At 46.4% G+C, this 24,038-nt stretch overlaps 1 protein-coding gene across 3 annotated transcripts in view; it reads left to right on the top strand.

The window, feature by feature from the left end:
* dner (delta/notch-like EGF repeat containing) overlaps window positions 1–24,038 on the top strand; it is a 384,518-nt gene that overhangs the window by 224,821 nt on the left and 135,659 nt on the right. For all 3 annotated transcript variants that reach the window (XM_072473932.1, XM_072473930.1, XM_072473929.1), the window contains exon 5: window positions 17,453–17,598. In XM_072473932.1, the coding sequence (XP_072330033.1) occupies window positions 17,453–17,598 (146 nt within the window). The remainder of the gene's footprint in view (window positions 1–17,452; window positions 17,599–24,038) is intronic.

Here is a 24,038-nt window from a genome sequence, read left to right as displayed (position 1 = left end):
ATATACACCACACCAACTGCTTTACCCATCCACCGGTTTGGTCACCTTCTCAAAGAACTCAATAAGGTTTGTGAGGTACGACCTACCCTTCACAAAACCGTGTTGACTATCTCTAATCAAATTATTCCTTTCTAGATGATTACACATCCTATCTCTTATAAACCTTTTGCCCACAACAGAAGTAAGGCTCACTGGTCTATAGTTACCTGGGTTGTCTCTACTCCCCTTCTTGAACAAGGGGACAACATTTGCTATCCTCCAGTCTTCTGGCACTATTCCTGTCGACAAAGATGACTTAAAGATCAAAGCCAAAGGCTCAGCAATCTCCTCCCTAGCTTCCCAGAGAAACCTAGGATAAATTTGGAGATAGCACATCAATTGTGAAAACATAAAGCTTGGCCAGATCCCATAGAATGGATCAGGAAGACAACTAAGTCAATAATTGTCGGTTTAATAATGGATTTTATGGCTACTCCTTCCCAGCAACCAAATTTAGCAAATTTGGCAAATATAGTTTGGAGTTGTTTTTTTGGCTGCCTGGGAGCCCATTCCAGGAGCCAATGGTTCTATACACTGAACACCGGAAAAACCTCACCTGTTTTTTAGTGTCAAGCGGGCTTATGCCAGTAACTCAACCAATGTACGAACATACAAATTAGGAGCAGGAGTAGGCCACTTGTCCCCTCAAACCTGTTCCTCCATTCAATAAGGAGCTGAACTTTCTGTTTGGGGGTCTATGTTCTCCCGCTGGAGATGAATCCTGTAGCCATGTCTCCATAATGGCTATCTGATCACACTTATTAATTTCTACTAGTACTGTCGGTTTATCTGTTATGTTTCGAATGCTACGTGCATTCAGATATAGAATCTTTAGTTTTGGCCTTTTATTATTTTTGTAGCATCTAGCCTTATCTGCTGATTTACTCTTACATTTGTCCTCTATCCCTCCCTGTCATGGTCTGTTTATCACTTCCCATATTAGTCCCTATCTCTCTGGCCTTTTCTCCAATCTGTGATATACCACCAACGGGGTTCTCCGTCCCGCCAGCCCTGGTTTCCTGCGCCATGTGCTGTCGCCTGCAGTGGGATTCTCCAATCCCCCAGCTGGCTAATGGGGTTTCCCATAGTGGCCACCCCCCCGCAGGCAGCCGGCGCAGTGGAGGATACTGCCAATGGAGAATCCCGCAGCACATCTTCCTAAATTTGATCCCTTGCTGCCACTATTTAAACTCTCGCTACTTCCCTAGTTATGCAGCTCACTAATACATCAGCCCCAGCACGGTTCAGGAGTACAGATCCCACTTTCTCCAATATTGGTGACAGTGCCCCACGAACTGGAACCCACTTCACTCACACCAGCCTTTGAGCCATACATTCATTTCTCAAATTATATCTTTCCTCTGCTAATTTGCACATGGCTCAGGTAATATTACAGAAATAGTTATTTTGAGGTCCTGCTTCTTAATTTGGTGCCTCGCTCCTCATACTGACTAAGCAGAACCTTCTTCCTCATCCTGCCTATGTCGTTAGTACATACATGTACCACAACAATTGGATCCTTCCCCTGCAAGTTCCTCTTCAACCCTGAGCAAATGTCCCGAACCCTGGCAGCAGGCAGGCACCACAGCCATCTGGACTCTCGCTCCTTGCTACAGGGTAAAGTGTAAACCTCGTCGCTATCCACTTACTACCACTGCACTCTTATGTGCCCTCCCACTTGAATGGCTTCCTGTACCACAGTCAGTCAACTGGTCAGTCAACTCATCCTACCTGCAGCCCCCACTCCATCCAAACTAGCTGAAAAAACCTCAAACCTATTGGGCCGTTGCAGAGGGTAACACTCTTGCTCTCTGGGTCCCCTTACCTGCCTCAGCTGCAGTCACACCCTCCTGTCCCTGACTACTTTCCAAACCAGTAGGTTCTATCCCAAGGGGTGTGCCTGCCTCCTCAAACAAAGCATCCCGGTAACTCTCACTCTCCCTGATGTGCCGCAATGTCTGCAGCCCGGCCTCCAGCTCAATGACTCCGAGCCGAAGCTCCTCAAGCTGCAAACGTCCATGTCCTGGATAACACTGGCATGCAGGAGCTCACACATGCTGCAGCCTTCATACACCACCTGTCCTGCCATACAAATGAGCATTCATTAATTACTTAATTATTTTATTCAATTATTTATTTTCTTATAGATATTGATTAATCTTATCACAAACTCCAGTACTATTTTAAACCTTCAGAAAATAGACCTTTACCACTTACCAGATATTCACCAAATATTCAACAAGAGGTCACTTTCTCCCCTGTAGTGGAGCAAAAACCAATTCCTACAGGGTGAAAAAGTTAAAAAAAAGCAAAGATGAGGGGCAGCACGGTGGTGCAGTGGTTAGCACAGCTGCCTCACGGCACCGAGGTCCCAGGTTCAATCCCGGCCCTGGGTCACTGCCCGTGTGGAGTTTGCACGTTCTCCCCGTGTTTGCGTGTGTTTCGCCCCCACCACCCTGTGCAGGCTAGGTGGATTGGCCAGGCTAAATTGCCCCTTAATTGGAAAAAAAATGAATTGGGGACTCTAAAATTTAAAAAAAAGCAAAGAAGTAACTGCCCTTCCCTCCTCACCCTCTTCTCGCCAAACGTCCACACAGCATTTGAAGTCGCACTCAAAACAATCTGCAACAGTTCAGAAGATTAGATGAAAAAGGTTGTAGAAACTGCAAAGATCTTGGAACACAATAAGAAAGGAATGGGAACACAGTGGGAAGAGCAGACATAATTGTGGTGATCGTATTGCTGCTACAATTCACCACTGTATTGTATTGTATTATGTTGATGCCCTTGTGGGCTCCGCCTGTGGCTCCGCCCGCTCGGGGGTGTACATAGATCTGCAGCCTGTAGGCGACACTCAGGACAGAGCAGTCGCAGGCAGGCACAGATCTAGCTTATTAAAACCACTGTCCACTTCTACTAATCGTCTCGTGTGAATTGATGGTTGCATCAATAATATTAAACAGATCAATCCCGAGAGCTATTGTCATTAGCTATCCTATTACAAGGGCTAACTAAGGGACCTATTGAATTTAGCAATGATCTGAAAATGTCCAAAATTCCAAATAGTCATGAGTTATTGCCATGTGAGAAACCTGTAGGATATATAATATAGATAATTTATAAACAATATACATATGAGAAGGATCTGTTCAGGGGTATTGTTGCTCAAACAGAACCAAATCTCCAGCTGCCTGGCAATATCTTCATCAGTTGCCATTGATTTAATCAATAGGTCACTACTTTCCCATCTAATTCAATAAAACAAATTACTAAAGAACTTGCATTTCTATCCTCAGGACATCCCAAAGTGCTTTGCAGCCAATGAAGTATTTGTTGAAGTGCAGTCACGGTTGTAATGTAGTAAAAGCAGCAGGTCATTTGCATATGCAAGTTGCCAATGAGCAGATAGGTTGGATGTGGATTAAGGGATACATATTGACCCGAACATCAGGCAGAATGCTCCAGCTCACCTTAGGCCCGTCTTTTATGCCGAGTTGAGCGGTCAGAAGACGCCTCCGTTTAGCTTCTTTTCCAAAGGCCAGAACCTCCGACAATGCTGAACTCCTTCAGTACTGCATTGGAGTGTCAGCGAAAGTTATGCATGCGAGTCTCTGCATTGGGACTTCAACCCACAACCTTTTGATTCTGGTGGGTGTTGACATTCAATCATAGCTGGCCTTGTAATTTGATCCAACATAATTTGTCATTCAACTATCTTCAAGATCTGTGTCATTGCGTAAGATGTCCTTAAGATCCCTCACTGGATAAGACAAAAATAATCTGTTAGTTATCTGTCCTTCAGCTCAATCTCCTTAATGACATATACTAGATTACAATGACTATAGGTATAATCAGCACATTCCTGCCACTGGTGAAAACCATTGCATTCCCTGGGACAAATCAAATCACCTCAAGATCTTTAACACCAATCTCAATGTTAAAAATGAACACTGAAGTTAACCCACTGAAGTAATGCCCAGAGGGAGGCAACACCAGGAGACAAGTCAATCTTGTGCGTTTTCATGCAGCGAGTCAGGAATTGCCATTGTCGGAAACCGTACACAGATAATCTTCTTCATCGTCATTGTCAGAGAGTGATTTTCACAAATTAAATAAATAAGATATAAAACATAAATCAAACGTGTGGCACTATGACTATATAATTATTTACAAGTCTCAAGAGGATTCAGCCTCTCACTCACAAAAGCTATTCTATGGAGAACGATAATAATTCTTCACTCAAACATGCATCCACCTGCAAATACCTTTCTTACCACTCATGTGGACATGGATTCCCCCCCCCCCCCCCCCCCCCCCCACTCACACACATTAACAAACTTACTCTCTCAAAAATGCATATATAGTTTGATCATATCTGCCCTGCAGTATGCAGTTAGTTGAGAATGTACCCACCTGAATCCAAATGTTATCCCCTGTTTTTGAAAACTCACCACTATTCTTAGAAGTCCCCCATACCAAAAAGGGCCGACATTCTAAATGGTGATCAGGGATTCTCACTCCCCGACTCCGATACAGGCTTCAGTGGGTGCTATTCAGGTCAAACTAAGTTTTCAAGTTATCCCCTGGTATAACCCATACCTTCACCGAAGATTTCATCTACTTACCACTTAGTAGCATCAATCCTGGGTCCCGCATTGCTAAGTAAGTAAAGTAGACTTTGGAATAACCACTATTTCAGGTTTAATTAAGTTATTTTATTATTATATTTTTTCTTTTAAAAGCTGCAGTTACTGTCTTTACAGAAAGATAAAAAGATCTTGCCTCTGGACCCTTCTGGTTGGTTGAAGGGACCTTCAGGCCCAACGTGACAATCAATCTTCTTTTTAAAGTCTGGTCTTCTTGAGATGTATTTGCTGATGAGCTTGGTTGCTATGTCCTATCTGTCCCATGTACCGAGCTGTGAGAGCTGACTCTGCTGGCTGACTCTGAGCTAACTCTGCCTCCTCTGTAAATTCTAGTCTTCCTTAGATGTATTAGCTATTTTAGCTCGGCTGCTTTGCCCTGTCCCTTTCCCATGGACGAGCTGACTGTAATCTGACTCTGCTTCTCCGCCTCTCTCTGAGTTCTGGTTCTGGTTCTGTGTCCCCTTTCTTCGGGTTTATATATTTTTCTAACAGTTATCTAGTTTTTATGACTTTATTGTAAAATAACTTATTTCACTTTGATTGTAAAAAGTATCTTTGATCTCAACCTTCTAATCCAACTAAGTACTCATTTTGACATAACCTCATCTCATAGATCTGATTACATTGTGTCCTTTGTGAAATTCAAAGTTCCTTTGTGATATTCAAAAATGCTTTGGTTTCAAGAGGTGTTACTTTTCATTCCTGTCATTTCTATAGTTTCATTTTCCAATTGTGTTCTCAGCTCATAATTTTGACTTTGATTTTGGCTTTGAATTATGTTTCTCGTCGACTGATAGTCTCCAGTTTTCTTTAATTTACCTGGTATTAGCAAATTTCACACCTAGAATTCTCACCAAATTCAACTGAACCTCATCCATGCTTTTCCAGCTGCTCACTAAGATAGTTACTTTCAATGAAGGTGTGAGCCATTGTTTTTGGCTTCATTCAAAATCCTGTTTGTCTTGTTTGCTAAGCCTGCTTGACCAAGGCTATCTGCATTTTACAATCCTCTCCTGGCAGCTGCTGTTAACCCTTTGTGGGATCTTTCCCTGTATCCTCTCATGTTTCTCTCAGACCAGATATTGCCAGACTTCCATGTTTCAAATGACACATCTTTCCATATTTTCAATAACACCCCCCTTCCCCAACCCGACTAAGTTGATTAATTAAGCCCAAAATTGGATTAAATTATCAAATGTACATTACTTCCTCTCTTCAAGCTTTTCTTTCTCCAAATGTCAACGTTTCACTCCCCAAATGGCTGGAGCCTGCAAATGGTCCCTGGGACAATCCGTTCCCAATCTTCAACATTGCTGGACTAAACTCCAGATGTTTTACTGTAGGACACGTTACTTTAAAGCAGTGTGATTATAAACTTGTCATAGTAAACACAGCACTGCCAACAGAGTCTTGTGACTAGAAAAGAAACATTTCACTCTGGCATTCATGCTACAGATTTCTAATAACTTGCATCCAAGCCTCTCATAAGAGAAATGCGGAAAAAAAGACAAAGAGTGCAATTTTCCACAGGAGATTAATATTCACAGAAAACCTAAAGAAAATGTAGACGTGATACGCCCACCACAACCTCTGCAATCAGGCATATTACATCTCCAAAAATTACACACTATTGAAGTATTTGCAGAAAATGTTTTAACTGGAGAGGGAATATTGGATTGGTGCTGCTTGGCTGCCAGAAGATTTGATAGATCCAAAGAGGGAAACTTCAACCCCCAGAAACGTGTGGGTTTTGGGCGGGTGCACTATGAAAATTTGAGGTATCTTTTAAACCTGATCTGAACCCGCCTGGAACTTGATCACCTCTGGTTTTAACAGGGACGTGACAAGAGGAAGACAATCAATAATGCATATTTTAATGAAGCTGTATGCTTCATATTTTCTCTTGCTCTCATGTTTACGGTAAATATTCCAGTCCCGCCCACTATGGGACTGTCACTGATGGGATCTGAAATTAGACGGACCATTTAAAGGTCCGTTGACTTTGGGCGGGAATTTCTGGTAACTGGCACGATCGGAAAATGTCGTTGGCTTGGCCAGCTGGGTTTCGCAAGATACAGGAAATTACAAACAATATTTTGGTGTGACGTTTGGACAGAGACTGTGGGTGTGATTCTCCGGAAAGATTTCGAAGTGCGGTAGCGAGCGGGAACTGCTGTGAGCTTCCCGGTACTTGGCCCAGCAAGGACGGCAACGCTATTCAATGTTAATTGGTCCACTTAACGAGGCCCCACGGGCTTCTCGCCGCAAATGAAGGCTCATTGGCTGATTCTCGGGGACCGCTCTTGCCAGTCCCCTCGCTAACAAGGGTGAGCAGCATTTAAACAGCATTTACACAGCAAACCTCAGTCAGCTTGCAACAATGGCGCCAAGAAGAACGGCCCCAAGGTTCGGTGATGTGGAACTCGGGAGACAGCCGTTGGAGATCTGCAGGATCCCAGGGTCCAGTTGGGTCTGAACCTGATGCTGTGCCTCTGGAACAGGTTTACCGGAGATAATGGAGATGATAGCAAGCAGCCGGGTCATTCAGAGGGAGATGTCAGCAACACTCCAGCACGTCCATAGCCGATTGGAGGATTTACAGAGGCTATGGGCACAGGAGGTGTCATTGGCAATGCGTGGCATTGAGACCAACACTCATAGGGTAGCGACCACAGTGGAGAGCCTGGTGCGCAACATCGGCACCATTAGTGAAGGTGTCCAAGGTGTAGCGCAGTTGGTGACGGCCATGGCTGAGGGTCTCGGCAGAATGTCCGACTCGCTGGGTGATGTTACCCAGTACCATGCCGACTTTGATGAGGTTCCGTGGGACATGTCCCGCTTTCAGATGGGAATGGCCGAGGTGCTGCGGAGCTAGTCCTAGTTGCAGGTGTGCATTGCCGAGGCACTGCAGAGTATGGCCCAGCCACTGAGGAGCATTACTGAGGGCGTCGGCTCTATGGTGCAGACATCGGGGGGCCGCCAGGGCTGGCAGAGCCAGATGGTGCAGGGGCAGCTGGGGCTCGAACCAGCTGTCCCTCCATCCCAAGGGGAATCCAGGGCCCTATGGGCACCGAGCGGGAGGGGGGGGGACTCTGGATGAGAACCCAGACCCGTCTCATGGAATGGTGAAGGTGGACACCAGCACCCCCCGAGTTCCACCCCTCTGATGAGGCCGCGTCCCGAGGTCAGCACACGAGACAGGATGAAGCGGCTGTGCATGTGCCACCGACAATAACGCCGGGACCCTCCAGCCCCAGAGCTCCCAGAGGATGTCTGCCAGGGGCATCAAAGGCCACGGGATGAGGTAAGCAGCTGGCTGACTCCTCCTCAGATGTGCATCCTGGGGAGACGCCTAGACGTAGCGATAGAGCTAGGAAGGTGAAGCATGCTGAGGATCACTGAGGGTACCTGGGCAGGGGGGAGAGTTTTGGGTGGTACGTAGGGGCAAGGGGGGGGGGGCTGAGGGGTGGTGGGGAGAGTGGGGCAGCACCATCGGGGGTGGGGAATTGTATGACACCTGTGACACATTAAAAATCCTTGAGCACAACCAGTATGACATCTCTGTCACTTTCCTCCGCTCTGCGGGCCGACCTCTGAACCCATCTCTCCAGGCATCTCCCCCTCCCTGTAGCACTCACCCATCCTTCAGCCGTGGCTATGTCCCCAGAGCTATCTCCCATCCCTTGGGTGTTCAAGCACAGTGTCCAGGCATCAAGGTGTGATTAGGATGCTAGGTAATGACTCCCACGTGCTAATGGCCCGCCCACCCACGGGAATCCACTTGGGTTGTGTGAAGTGCTCACTTAACCGCCAATTCCAATTCCATATTGGTAATAGCCTCCAGCCGCACGACCAGAGGCCTCGGCAGTCGGTGGCCGTTATGGGTGGCCGGTGGGGCACCCCCACCCCTGCAGAGGCCCCCCCCCCCCCCCCGCAGTTAAGGGTCCTAACCCCCTTGCTGAGCACTGGGGTATCAAGCCAAGCGCTCCCAGACACTTTGCCTGTGTGTAAAGGTGGCTGCTCACCTCCTCGGCTCCCCACAGCAGCTCTCCCACCAGGCTCGCATTGTTCAAATGAAGTATTAATTGGTGCCAGCATGACCACTTGCTAAATCATGGGATTCCATTGGATAAGGGGTGGCTCCCGTTGATTGTATGGAAATAGGGCTTAAGTGGTGATAATTGTTTTCGCGGCACACTCTGGCAGTTGCATCGCAAACTGTTTGGCGCCTGGCGCAGTTCTCGTTTTCGACCTCTCCCGCTATTCGTTCAAGTGAGAGTGCAACGAGGCTGGAAAATCATGCTCTATGCCTCGTTGAATTGCATTTTCCACTCATTATACGAGGTGTTGGATATTCAGTTCCTTTTTTAAATTATTTTCACGGGACGTGGGCATTGCTGGTCTGCCAGCAGTTTGATTATCTATCCCTAATAACCCTTGAGAAGCTGATGGTGAGCCATGCGATGCAGGTACATCCACGGTGCTGTTAGGGAGGGAGTTCTAGAATTTTGACCCAGTGACAGTGAACGACCGGTGTTATATCTCCTAGTCAGGATGGTGAGTGACTTGGGTAGGAACTTTCAGGTTGGTGTGCCATGCATCTGCTGCCCTTGTCCATCTGAATGGGAGTAATCGTCGGTTTGGAAGGTGCTGTTTAAGGAACCTTAGTGAGTTGCTGCAGTGCACCTTGTAGGTGGTACACATGGCTGCTACTATATATTAGTGGTGGAGGAAGTAAATGTTGAAGGTGGTGGGTGCGGTGTCAAGCAAATAGACTTCTTTGTCATGGATGGTGTGGCATTTCTTCAGCATTATTGGAGCTGCCGACATTCAGGCAAGTGGGCAGTATTCCATTACATTCTGCCTTGTGCCTTGTAGATAATGGACAGGCTTTGGGAAGTCAGGAGGTGAGTTACTCGCCGCAGGATTCCTAGCCTCTGACCAGCTCTTCTTATAGCCACAGTATTTATATAGCTTGTCCAGTTGAGTTTCTGGTCCGTGGTAACTCCCAGGATGTTGATAGTGGGGGATCAGTGGTGGTAATGCCATTGAGTATCAAGGGGCGATGTTTGATTTTCTCTTGGTGGAGATGGTCATTGCCTGGCACTTGTGTGATGTACAAAGAACAAAGAGCAAGGAAAAGTACAGCACAGAAACAGGCCCTTCGGCCATCCAAACCCGTGCCGACCATTCTGCCCGACTAAACTACAATCTTCTATGTAAAATGTTACTTGACACTTGTCAGCTGAGCCTGGATATTGTCCGGGCCTTGCTGCATTTGGAAACAGACTGCTTCAGTATCTGAGGAGTCATGAATGGTACTGAACAAAGCACATCCCCGCGTCTGATCTTATGATGGAAGGAAGGTCATTGATGAGGCAGCTGAAGATGATTCGGCCAAGGACACTACCCTGAGGAACTCCTGCAGTGATGTCCCGGGACGGAGATGATTAACTTTCAAAAGCAACACCCATCTTCCTTTGTATTAGGTGTGACTCCAATCAATGGAGAGTTTTCGTCCTGATTCCCATTGACTCCAGTTTTTCTAGGGCACCTTGATGCCACTCTTAGTCAAATGCTATTTTGATGTTAAGGGCAGTCACTCTCATCTCTCCTCTTAAGATCCAGGTCTTTTGTCAATGTTTGTATTAAAGCTGTAATGCGGTCAGGTGCTGAGTAGCTCTTGTGGAATCCAAACTGACATCGCCCCCATTATAAATTGGCAGATGGAGATTGAAATCTTCAGAGTGCAGGATTCCATTGGGAGTTTGAGTAGAATTAGGTTTAGCCTCGTTCACAGAGATACTGGGTGGAATCTTACCATATTTTTTCAAAGGGCTCGATTTAACCAAATGGGAACAAAGTTCCATAGCGAGTGCGTTTAGCCACGTGTTTCCCAGTGCACGCAGTGCCAAGAAACACATGGATAAGGGGCCTCAACGGGGAATGTGCGGCTGAGGCTGCACATAGCCCTGTTTTGTACACTGGGGAGCTCCGCTCGCTGGAACTCCAGAGTGTAGCGAGAGATCGATGGCGTCCCAACCTCGGAGGCCCCGAAGCGATCTCCGAACTCCTTCCCCCCAGCTCGAATTCACTATGGGAGGGTGCATGCCCCCCCAACCCACATGCAGGGCACCTCCGGCCCGATCGCACACGTCCAAAAAATGCCAGCTTGGCTGTACAAGCCTGGCACCCTGGCAGTGTCTTGCCAGCTGGCAGTGCCTCCTTGGCACGGCCAAGGTGGCAGGCTGGCACTGCCAGGGTGCCCAGGTGGCACCAACAGTGCCAGGTCGCCACCCTTTCCAAAGGACAGGCAGCTGGGGGCCTCGGGTCCCCTGGGAGACCACTAGGAGTGCCATTCTGTCAGGTCCCCGTTTATGAGGACCAATTCTGAATGGCTTCCCCCCGAGGTCTCTGTGGCGAAGAGGATGAATCCCAAAGCCTCAGATATCTCAGGAATCTGCACATCAGTTTCAGACTAACTGTCTCGCTCTAATATGCAAATGTGCCAAAAAGTGATCCCACCCACAATGGGCAGGGTTTACATCTCAGCGTCTCATGAGATCGCGTTGGATCTTACGCGAGGTATTGCGAGCTGGGTAAATCCCGGGAGCTTTAACGGCCAGGCTTTATGCCATCACTCTGGCAGGGCGGAGCCTGATAGAGTTGGCACCCAGCTCCACAGAGATCAGTGCGCCATCTTTAAAGGGCACCCCAAGCAGAACAGGAGTCTGAAACCGACCCCCCCACCCCTCCACCACCCGGCACCACAGAGGTATCGGGGGCTCCCCCCTCACCAGACAATAATTAGGGGCTTCTCACGTCACTGAATCAGGTGTGACGAGGCCATTCGACCACACCCCTTGTCTCTTTGATAATAAACTGCACTAATGTGGGCCTTATGTAGCCCTGAGCAGAATTTAATGCCCCCCATGTCTTGTTTGGTGATGGAGGGAGGCCATTGAATCGCGATGGTGGCGGTTGGGGACCTCGACACTGTCCTGTCTCCACCCGATCAAATCCAGGACGGGAAGGCAGATTGAAAACGTTCCTGTCCGCCGCCAATTGAAGCCCTTAATTTTGCAATTAATGTAGGGCCTCACCTGTCGTGCTGTTATTTACCCAGATTTGGGCAGGGGACTCCCTCAGTGGGGTTTCTTTTGGGTTTCCAGAGGCTGGCCAGGGTGGGGGAGGTGGTGTGTCCCTGATGTACTGCAAATACCGGGCACTGAGTCCAACTATCCATTTCATTTTTGACAATTCCACTTTTGATTTGATTTCAGGTATCTACAGCACTTCTGTTGATTTAAGTCAATATTCACTGCTGGAATTACAGGTCCACCACTGCCAATAAACCCGTAAATTGATATGATAAACTCACTAGTGAATACAAAGTAGCTTACAGAGATAATGAAACAGTTGATGATGAATCAATCGATCCGCTTATAATTCTATTGTAATAATCAACAACCAATTTGAATTTTCAGCACAATGAGGTAATTTAGGAATTGCAGAAGAGGACCCAGTAATAACGGAAAATATTCCACATGACCTGGATCATTATTCACATACAGGCTGGGTCTCTTTAAACCAAAACCCGAGGGGCCGATTTGCGTTTCAGTATTCAGATATTTTCGTTTTTCTGATCGGCCATATATACAATAGGCCTAGACCTAATCACAGTACAATAGCCTAGGCTAGCTTTAGAGATGTTAAACTCTTTTTAAAGATAGCTGGATCTGCACCTTAAGTGCTGTAAGCTACAGGGCTATGGACTGGGTGCAGTAGAACATAGAACATACAGTGCAGAAGGAGGCCATTCAGCCCATCGAGTCTGCAACGACCCACTTAAGCCCTCACTTCCACCCTATCCCCGTAACCCAATAACCCCTCCTAGCCTTTTTGGTCACTAAGGGCAATATATCATGGTCAATCCATGGGATTAGAAAGGGCACCTGGGTGTCCTCGGGCTGGCATGGACAAGATGGGCTGAATGGCCTCCTTCTGTGCTGTAACTTTTCCATGATTCTTTGAGTCCAGTCTGCATATACAAGGTTGTTTCTCTATTTTCCAAATCTGATGCGCCCTACTTACCTGTAAATACTTATTCCACCTGTAATATAATGTTTAATTACTTTATTAACATAACAAATTAACGTAATCATTCAAACAAAATTCAGTTTTTGGATGTTTCCAGTTTTCAGATGTATGGATAAAGATTTTTGACCTGTATTTGCAATTATCATGGTGTTCTGCTAGGCCTTGTGTGATATCACATTTCATGAGACTTTCAGAGTGCAAGTAGGAACATAGGAACAAGAAGAAGCCATTTAGTACCCTGGGCGGAATTCTCCCCCCCCCACCCACGCCGGGCGCGAGTCCCGTCACGCCGTCCCGACACCCGCACGCGATTCTCCCCCCCCCCCCCCAAACCGGCACGGTGGGAATCAGGGGCGTCATTCTCCGCCGGCGGGAGTCTCCGTTTTGCCGGCGCCCGGGGGTTTCCCGACGGCGTGGAGCTGCCCCACAATGGGAAACCCCATTGACCGGCCGGTGTTACGGAGACTCCCGCCGGCCGGTCGGAGCAGAAATGTGGCGGGGCGGGTAGGAGAATTTCGCCCCATGGCTGGCCGCTGGGAGAATCGCCGCTTGCCGTTGGTAATGGGCAAGCGCCAATTCTCTGGCCCGGATAGGCCGAGCAGCCTGCCCACCACGACAGGTTCCCGCTGGCGCCATCCACACCTGGTCGTTGCCGGCGGGAACAGCGCAGGAACGCTGGGGGGGGGGGGCTGGCCTGTGGGGGGGCGAGGGGGGTTCCTGCACCAGGGAGGGGGCTCAAAAGGGGTCTGGCCCACGATCGATGCCCACCGATCGGCGGGCCGGCCTCTCTGAAGGAGGACCTCCTTCCCTCCGCTGCCCCGCCAGATCGATCCGCGGGGAGGACGGCAACCGCGCATGCGCGGGTGACGTCAATTACGCGCCGCCGGTCACGTCAATTACACGCTGCTGTTTTTACGCGGCACCAAGGCGCGGCGTAAATGACGCGGCGCGCTCCTAGCCCCCTAGGGGCGGAAGAATAGGGAGCTGGGAACGGCCTCCGACGCCGGAGTGAAACACTCCGGTTTTCACTCCGGCGTCGGGACTTAGTCTCCCGATGGGAGAATTGCGCCCATTGTACTCCAGCCCAGGTCTGGGGCGAAATTCTCCCCAAACGGCGCGATGTCCGTCAACTGGCGCCCAAAACGGCGCCAATCAGACGGGCATCGCGCCGCCCCAAAGGTGTGGAATGCTCCGCATCTTTGGGGGCCGAGCCCTAACATTGAGGGGCTAGGCTGGCGCCGGAGGGATTTCCGCCCCGCCAGCTGGCGGAAACGGCCTTTGTTGCCCCGCCAGCTGGCATGGAAATGACATGTCGCGGCAGCGCATGCGCGGGAGCGTCAGCGGCCGCTGATAGTTTCCCATCCGGGCCGGAGAACCGAACGGGGGGGGGGGGGCGGGGGGGACATGGAGTGTTCCCTACCACTGATGCCTATTAGGAAATGGCAAAATTTCCCAATGTGCCTTGGAGAGAGGTAAGGTTCCTCAATGTCACCGAGTATTCAGACAGCGACTCATTCCATCAGCAGGCACTTTTCTATTCAGCAGGGTAGATTGTGACTATGCAATTGTGCAAAGTGAGTGACAATGAGTCGACCGACCATTTGACTTCAATCTTCTGCTCTCCTGGCTCGACAAATAAGTGTTTTGTTTTAAATGCAAAAGCTTACCTTTGATTGGCAGTCATGCTTTCTAAGTGGGGGCAGGCCCAATGCCTGGCTAACTCATGGAATGGCCACTGTGTCAAAGGGCTCCTTTAGCGGTGTTACCCATCCCCGTGTCTGCATGGGTTTCCTCCGGGTGCTCCTGTTTCCTCCCACATTCCAAAGATATGCAGGTTAGGTGGATTGGCCATGCTAAATTGCCCTTCGGTTAGGTGGGGTTACTGGGCTACAGGGATGTGTGGGCTTAAGTGGGGTGCTCTTTCCAAGAGCTGATGCAGACTCGATGGGCCGAATGGCCTCCATCTGCACTCTAAATTCTATGAATTCTATGAATCTATATATTCAAGGGGCCAAATGTCTGTTCTAGGTGCCTCCTTGGCATCCCAAAAGGGCCAACAAATGTTATATTGGGGTCAACACAGGCACAGATTAAACACAGGCCACCCCATTAGTAAATCTGTATATTTGGTGTTTGCTTTATGTCTAACAATCTATCCCAATATCAGTTCTGTCACAGCAATATTTGAAATTAACTGCAGTAAAGAATGTAATGTTCATGGAATGTTTGGCCTATATAAATTTGCTTATATCTGCAGTTCCTATCTATATATTCTGAGCCAGGACAGATGCTGAGAACATAATGGAAGAATGAATTCTAGGAACTAGGTCATGACTTACTTTTACCATGCATGGCGTAATAATGCATTGATTGTTCTCCCCCTCTGTTGCTAGCTGTTGTTCTACTCTCACACCCAAGTGCCCTTTAGCCAATCAGCTGGGAATTTTGAACACAAACCCAAGGGCTTTAATAAGTGGAACAAATGAAAAACGGACACTTGAATGGAAACTGTTGAAGACTGAAACACATTTTAATGATCAGTGGAAAATAAACAACTCAATACAAAGCAGTTCAAGTTCCCCTTTCACATTTCCTGAATCTTCTGGAAAAAAATAATCACTATTCATTTGTGTTGCATTTAGTTTAAAACATTTGGCCTTCAATTGTTTTTTTACATCACAAAAAAGTTGTACTCCAAATCCTTCTTCCCTCCCCATATTATGGCAGGTAAATATTTGTTGAAGTTAAAATAATGAATTGAGATTGCTGAACCCTTGTGTTACTACCGTGGATGCTTGTGCTCAGTTTGGACCAGATGATGGAAATTTTCCCCAGTATGGTACTTTCCCAGGGAAATGTACTTAGACAGAATAGGTGCGGGAGGAAGAGACTACCCCCAGTAATATTATTTTCCGTGCCTTTCCTGTCCCCTCTCCATCCTAGCTCTTTTAAATCCTCACACATGATAAATATCTTAGCAGCTGGAGAGAAAGGTAATGAAGAGGGCCAGGCGTGCGGAGAGTGTAGATGATCTGTGAATTTGACCGGACACTCTCTGCCTATCCTCTTATTGACCCAGTCATGATCAAGAATCATAAAGTGACATTCCCGCAGTGAAATAGTTTTTAAAGCTAATTTGGGGAAGAGACAGATATTAGAATTTGATGTGGCAAATGTTGCTAGCATTAAGTAATGTAACTGGAAAATATAGAGTTGCGTTTATAAGAGTGTTTATAAGAGAATTGTGAGTGCAAGAAAAATTGTGTGGGGCGGAGAGAACAATGACATTTGTGGAGGGGGGGGGGGGCTGTGAGGTATTGGAGAAGGGGCAGGAGGATGCAGGGAAGTGTCAATGGCGATTTTTGAGATGGAGGGGATGTGAGGTAACTGGAGAGAGAGGGATGATTGGAACTGAGGAATGTTGTGCAGGAGAATGTTGGGAAAATCAAAGGGTGATAATTGATACCTGGAAGAGTTGTGCTGCTCATTTATCATGCCCTCTGGTGGGCATTGAACCTCTTAGGGAGCATACTCTTAGTGCTCACTTCCTCAGCCACTTTCATCCATAACTGTTTAGTTTGAGAGTCTGGGTTTTTCCCTCCTTGGGAAAGACCATCTCACTTCAGTCCCACAGCACGATGTCCAGGTAAGAGACAGAGGGAGCCACTTTCCCCGCCCTCCTCACCTATGGGCTGGTGTGATGGGGTTCCAATGCCAAGCGGGAAATCCAAAAGCAGCTCCTGTTTGGCTGGGACTCCAGCTGTCAAACTTTAATGCTAACCTCCCCGTGAAGTAAATGGGGCCAGAGGTCGCTGAGGCCAATAGAGCAGTTGAGGGCTTGATGAGGATGGGGGTGGGTGGGGAGGGGTTGTTGCTACGGGGCCAGCTTTGCCACCGGAGGGGGACCACTCCATGGGCCACAGAGTGTCCAATCAAGCAGGCCCAACTCTAGTCCACGGGGAAGCCACAGGCTTTACTGGGTGGTCACCCACTTGCCGGAAGAGTTGGCCAGTCAGTGGTAAAATGTCAGGGGGGGGGGGGGGGGGGGGGGTGGAGAGATTCTTAAATGGCCCTGAATCTGACCTTCTGGATTGGATCGGAGTGCACCTTCTTCCCTACCGCTGATAAAATTCCATGGCATCAGGAAAGCGACAGACACTGCACTCCTTCCACTTTGCTGCCTCCACCCCCTGAGACCCAGCCTGTCCCTAAGAATCTGATCAAATTCAGCAGGTGGTTGTTGAAGTCGCAAGAATCAATTCTGTCTCCTGCCAAGATCCCTTTTCCTACACATTAAAGGAATCAACACCAATACAGGAGTACACTTAAATCATGAGGAGCAACATATTGAGAATTATTCCTTATCACAAGTTAATCATATCAGAATTGGCTTACTTGAGCCTTGCTGACTCGGATATTAGGAATAATTTTAGTTTCATAGAAATTCTGATTATATAATTTTGACTTCAATTATTTCTAAAGTGGTTGGTAATTATTCTGCTGATGATTAATTTGGATCTAAAACCCAGGATAAGCTGGTGCCTCAAGTCACAGATGGTCCAGTTGATTGTAATTCATTAACATTTAAATAAGATTTGTCAAAAATTGTCATCAAGGAAACCGTTTTGTTTACAATGTGTTTTTTCCCCCTGAATTATTTCCTCTAGCCCTTGTGAATGATTCAGCCACTAAAGCAATGACAGCTCTGAGAGTGAACGTGACTGTTAAAGCGAGCATCTGCATGGAACACAAGAATAATCCGGGTGAACTCCAGTGTTCTGGAAAGGGTCAGTGCATCACCAAAACGTCGGAGGTGAGTTAAACTTGATTGTACCTGAGTCTCTACAGTTAGAATACTTCATATCTTCAGAATGGAGGTATGTTGGATCATAGTAGAGTCATAATAGAGAAAGGGGGCTGGATCCTCCAATTATCCAGCTACGTGTTCCTCGGTGGCGCAGCGTTTGCTGGGGGCGGGATTCTTTACGCCCCCCCGCTTGTCAATGGGATTTCCCATTGAAGCCACCCCACGCCGCCGGGAAACCCACGGAAGGGAGTGCGCCAGCGGCAGGAAAAGAAAACCCCAGCAACCGGAGAATTCCGGCCCGGATATTTATTCTGCTCTTGCACACTTTGCTTTACCTCCCTTTTTCTCTGTCCCACACTCAATCTTTCGCCCTCATTCTTATTCTACGCTCTCCTCCAATGTTATAACAATCAAGCTGATTAGTATTTTCTCTTTTTATTTGATTCTTTTGTCTGCCTCACCCCTTCGCACCCACACCTTCACATATATGCTCATGCTTCTTTTCTTCATATTTCTATGTTACTACAATGCCATCTTATTTTCCCACACATTTAACCAGAATCGCATTGCTTTCTATTCTTCTACCATGTCAAGAATAATCACATCTATTTTGACAAGTATCAAAGCACCAACAAAACTGTATTTACGTGAATTACAATCGCTGCTATTATACTGTCATCACATCAGCACCAACCTCGACTCACGGTGCAACTAAATTCCAATTTTTCCAAGATTGCATGAAGTGTATTTGAGAACCATGAAAATGAACATTTTAATTTCAAATCTGAAATAATTCTTGTGTTAGTCAACCCGATTATATAGGCACTGTGAAGCAGTTTCCTGAGACCTCCTTGAGAAACTGGAGCGATAGCACATTGAAAAAAAACACACATTGAAAAAAGTTGTTCTATTGCTGCTTTTACCTGCCATCTTTGGCTGGTAGGTTGGATCTAGGCGCTTCAATGAAAAACATGGCATTATAGAAGACCGATATGGAGTGATCTCTGCATGATGGTCCATGTTACAGGTGATAATAATAGTTATTCATCCTCAACACTATTTCATATCTGCGCTTGTGAGGGAAAATTATCACCATCGAGTGGAACATTCTTGTGAGGTTAAGTTCAAAATTGTGCTATAACTTAGCTATTTGGGAATGTTGACTCAGGAGGAGCTGAGAGCTGTATGAACAAGAGGCTGCTGCTAACACTGGATGTGAAAAGGTCGAATGGTGCAACTTTCCACTACCCAACAACTATCTTTCAATTTTCGGTGCTGAAGAAATGCAGCCAAAACAGAGGCCTATCTTTTCTCTTCACAGATGCTGATTGACACCTTGTGCATTGCCAGCATTGTTCTGTTTATGAACTCTGGCAGTAGACACAATTGTTGACTGTGATTCATAATGCCAGTGATAGCATTGCCGCACGCCCACCCTTTTACAAACCTAACCTAAAGCCCCCACCTTTATTGAGCTAATCAAGCAGACAGAAAAGTGAATACACATAGACTGCTGTATTAGTCACAGTCCTTTTGACAGCGAACGCTTATCGCAGTATCGATCTATAACTGTAGCAGCAGAACCAAGAAATTGAAACATTTAAAAAAAAAAAAAAATTTAGAGTACCCAATTCTTTTTTTTCCAATTAACGGTCAATTTAGCGGGGTCAATCCACCTACCCTGCACACCGTTTTGGGTTATGGGGGTGAGACCCAAGCAGACACGGGGAGAATGTTCGAACTCTACACGGACCGTGACCCGGGAGGCCGGGATTGAACCTGGGCCTTTGGCGCCGTGAGGCAGCAGTGCTAACCACTGCACCACCGCGTCGCCCTTAAATTAAAACATTTCTGCTCATTTTTCTTTTGAACACTGGTATGATAGAACTTTCCAGAAGCTAAAAGAAACAGACTGCAATCAGATTTCTTGTGTTGGTGCTGTTTTGTTCAGCACGTTGTGGAGAGCTATGTAGCCGGTTTTAAGAGGTTAGTGCTGAGACAAGCATCGTGCAGTTCAGAGAGAGTTGTGGCCCAGAGAATTTGATCAGTATTTTTACCTCTGAGCCGCCTACAGAAAGTAGGGCAAGTGGAAGAACTTTTTTGTTAAGGTGGTGTTATAGACTCCTTTGGGGAGTTTCGAGGCAGGCTGGAAAAATCCTGCTGCCGCACTACGTTGCTTACCACGCGAGTGTGGGCTGCAGCAGCTGATGCACCTCCCGCAGCAAAGACTTTGACAATGAGATCTTGACAATGCACCTTTGACAATGAGATCTTGGGGAAGGAAACACAGTGGGAGAGCCAAGAGTGATGAAGTGCCGCCATTATAATGATAATGCCTTGCATTCTCCTGTAAAAAACAGCACAAGGCAACAACTGGGAGAAATCTGCTTGAAATTATTTTGATGCCAAGTTACCACATTCACCTAAAGGTTATGATTGTGAATTTCATGCAGCGTTGGTATTTTCAATCGATACTTTTACTCTTCTTACAATAACATTTTTAATAAAATACATAGCAATAGTTCAGTTGTACTTGCAGGCAATATTGATCATTAGCCCCTCGACTCGGATCGAAAGATCTGTTACCTTAGCAACGCTGCAATTCAAAGCTTCTTGATGGGCATTAAACTCTCCAGAAACATATTGGGACCAATGTTAACCTAACAGCACCCATCAGTGAACTACTGGGATTGGATGCGATGCCGGCTTTACACCCCGTCCAATTTTACTGCCCACTGATGTCTCCTCCCCGCCGTATTCCTTCCCTTACACCACTGACTGTTTTTGGGAAGAGGAAAGGCTCAATGGTAAATATATCCCACAGAAACTATTGGGGAAGGCCAGAACTGTTTTTTTCTGGACCCCGGTCTAATTCATGTTCCATTCTTCCAGATTTGTGTCAAACTTAGAGTGAGCAGTGGCGCCAGTGGCTGTAGGCCCCATAAATGCTGCCATTTTTAAAAAAATTCCCCATGAGAAGAATTTTCTCGCCCTCTTTTCTACTCTCTCTGTTTAACCTGTCTTTAACCTCTGAGACCCATGCAACACAACCTGTTCAAATTGACATCTATACTCCCTCAAAAAGGGAAATGATTTTGCAGATCTGAACTGTTTGTGAATTCTCAATCACTGCATCGACAGAAGCCACAATAATTCAAAGTTTCATTCAGAAGGGCCACTGAAGCTGGTGTTGAGAAGGCAAATGAAATTTGGCGTGGTGCTTTGGATGATTTTTGTTCAGGTTAAGTTTGATGTTTGAGCTTGGTGTGACATTTTCTAACTGTACCCATCGGAACAATAGAATGCCTCACCACGGCTGCGGCAGATTTATGTCAATTGGGTCCAGTCTGTATTATATGCCATCTACCCACTCCAGCTTATCTGTTCATGCAATGGAATACTGTTAAGGGTGACTGATAGGTCCATTAGTACCATCCAGCCAGTTCATTTTAAGCTACAATTTCCTTGTAGCCTTTTCATTACAGTAGGATTTTCTACATTGTGGAGAAGATTTTTCTTTGATAGTTCAACCAGCCCCTGGGCTGGGCATTTAACCTGAGCCCTAACCTCAGCAGTATTGATTAGATCAGATGTAAAATGTACTTAATATTTGGATTCAACTCTTGTCATTAAAAACTGAAAAGCAGTTCATGCTGGAGAGCTTGGTTTATTTCAGCATGCATGAAGACTGGTTGTCAACCCTCCAGGATTATCTTGCCATTACGGTTTTGATCCATGGATGGTTAATGAACATGTGTCTTTAAGGCAAGCAGCCTGCACTTTTAATTCAAGCAGAAGAATCCAGGAGCCTGTGCTGGTTTAAACTGGAGTTGCTGACTGGCTGGTACCAGTGAGAGAGATGGGCTGTGACTCGGTTTGATGGATTTGGCTGGCGGTCAATGAATGGGCCCAACATGCTGTGCTCTGCCCGGTAACAGGCGGTGATTGGACCGTATCCCATTGAAATGCTTTTCAGAGACCTGAAGGGCCTTTTGAATAGTTTTTCGGCTCTTCTGTGAAAGGCCCTTCTGTTCACAGAGGATAATATCACCAAATTCATATGCTAGTCATGAAATAAACAAGAAAAGAAAACTTCAGACTCTAAAACATTAACTCCTCCATTGCACAATTTAAAAAAAAGAGTTTTTCCCACCGCAACAAAAGCATGTTTACAAATTGCAAAATGACATGTGTGAGCTACTTTGGAGAGATAAGTGGGGCCTGGATTTTACATTTGTGACATACCTAAAGTCGGTAGGGTGGGAGCAGATGGGATCCCACTCCTGGCCGACATCGCGCGTTGCTAACGTGATGTTACACTGGCTGACCAATCAACAGCCATTCAGCAGGAAATGCTTTTAATCTGTGACAGGCTGAGGGCCAGAGGAGGGTGGGTGCTGAGAAAAAGAAGTACGCAGCCTGGGGTTTCCGTTATGTTTCCTCAGGTAGCCGCTGCTACAGAGTTTCTGAGAGAGCGGCTGACCTGTAAAACAAATAGTCAATTGCTGTGGAATTTATTTAAAATGGCTTCTTGATTATCGGTGGGCGCCTTTCCGACTCACGCCCGTTCTGCCAACCAAGCTATCTTGCGAGGGCGTAATCACACTGGGACTCGTGGCCTTCTCGTGCAATTTTACGTGCTTCCAGGTCGGGCACACGCCATTCCAAGCAAAGCGAAATTCTGGCCGGCTTTTCGAAATGAAACTCATTCCTCCTGTTGTAAGTATGGAGGAAACGAGAGCATCAACATTAGATTACGTTCTGATGAATGGATTTAATAATGATCATTCCTGCTGCTGGAGCTCATTCCATGTGTCAGTGGTATTTTGCTGAATGGGCAGCCTAATTTATAAAGATCCTGTGGAGGAAATGGAAGAAAACGGGCCTGGCCTTGAGGGAGGATCAAGTTGGGTTGGCAGAATATCCATTATCAACTTTATTGTTTGTGATAATGTTTCAAGGTCTAATGTCCTCTCAAACTAGATTGGTAACATTCCACTCTGAAAAATATATTATTGAATTGCAGCTGCCTGTGGCTTAGAATAACAAGGATCCTGATTTATGCCAAGGCCATAACACCTGAACCCCTCGTCCACATTTCCTGAAATCAAGTCATTTTGGACCATGGTGCTACCTCAAAGTAATAGAGGAAAAGATTTGTTTGCAGACTATTCCTAAGGACAGATAGAGCTTCAGGCTGCGAAGTCCACGTGGTATTCTTCAATAACAATGAGGAAACACACATTGCCCGTTGCCGTCTCTGCCCTTGGAAAATTGACATACGTCTGCATATAAATATTACCCCCATTTTTTTGTATCTTGTGTTTTTGGGTAAATTCTTTCTCTTTTAGTGATTTCTTTGTGCACTCCCCCCTCCTCCCTTGATCAAGATAAGGGATTTTTGTGCTCGGAAAATGAATAACCTCCACCTCAAGTTCTCTATTTTGGGCAAATAGGAAATTCAGCAAGTAAAGGTCCCCCGAGTCCATTGAACACCCTGACCAATTTCCTACTAATGTCCTCCACCTGATGATCCTGACAAACTTACCACCTTGCAGGAACGAGTTTAGCCTATAAATGACTACAGTTGGGCAAACATCAGTGTGACGTTCCTCTGTCCACTAACTCAGTACAGGCATTACCCATTTTTAATTAAACAAATTAGCATTGGCTGCCATGTTTGTCCGCATGTCAGGGTTAATTTCAAAAGTAATTAATTTGCTATAAAGGCCTGTGGGACATTGCAAAGACATGAAAAGTGCTGCTTAAACATCTGTTTGTTTGCATCAAAATACTGGAAAATAGAACGGAATATGTAACGGTATCCACTGCGGCTCTGTTCTCCTTTCTGCACCGGAGTTAGAGAGCTTTATGCTTTGGAACTTGAATGAGTCAAACTCAGCCTTTCAATTATTCAATGCAAGCCTTAAAATTTCTACAAAGAAAAGAGCAATTATTTCACCTGGAAGCCGTATTAGAATGGCACCACTACTGTACAGTGCGTAATTTCCTCTTTCCCACACCATCTACCATTCTTCCTTCTTCCTTGAGCAAACAAGATGATTAGTGCCAAATTGTCCACGTTTTATGCTGTGTGTTCATCCCTATTGGGATTTAGATTGAGGCTAATTAACCAAATCTTACTTTGGATCTTTAGAGTAAGCAACAAGCAAGGCTGTGAGTAAACTCAAACCCAAGAGATGAAAAGAAAATGTTCTTGTCTTATTACACATTCAATCCTCTTCGGACACATTCCCTGCCTTTCAAATCTTGCCCATACCCATTGGCCCTTTAATTCCTGAAGTTCAATTCCACTGGTACAAGCCTAGTGGAGTAGATTCCCCATCCATCCTTACCAGAAGCCATAGAGACTTTTCTAACTTTGGGTACAAGCTTACTTGCATAGCCAGGGCAAGCACACCATGCCTGTCAGAGTGCGTCACAAC

Source organism: Scyliorhinus torazame, chromosome 14 (assembly GCF_047496885.1).
Source record: "Scyliorhinus torazame isolate Kashiwa2021f chromosome 14, sScyTor2.1, whole genome shotgun sequence".
Lineage (NCBI taxonomy): Eukaryota > Metazoa > Chordata > Chondrichthyes > Carcharhiniformes > Scyliorhinidae > Scyliorhinus > Scyliorhinus torazame.
Note: the sequence above shows the minus strand (reverse complement) of the source record. Positions and strands in the feature narration are given on the sequence as shown.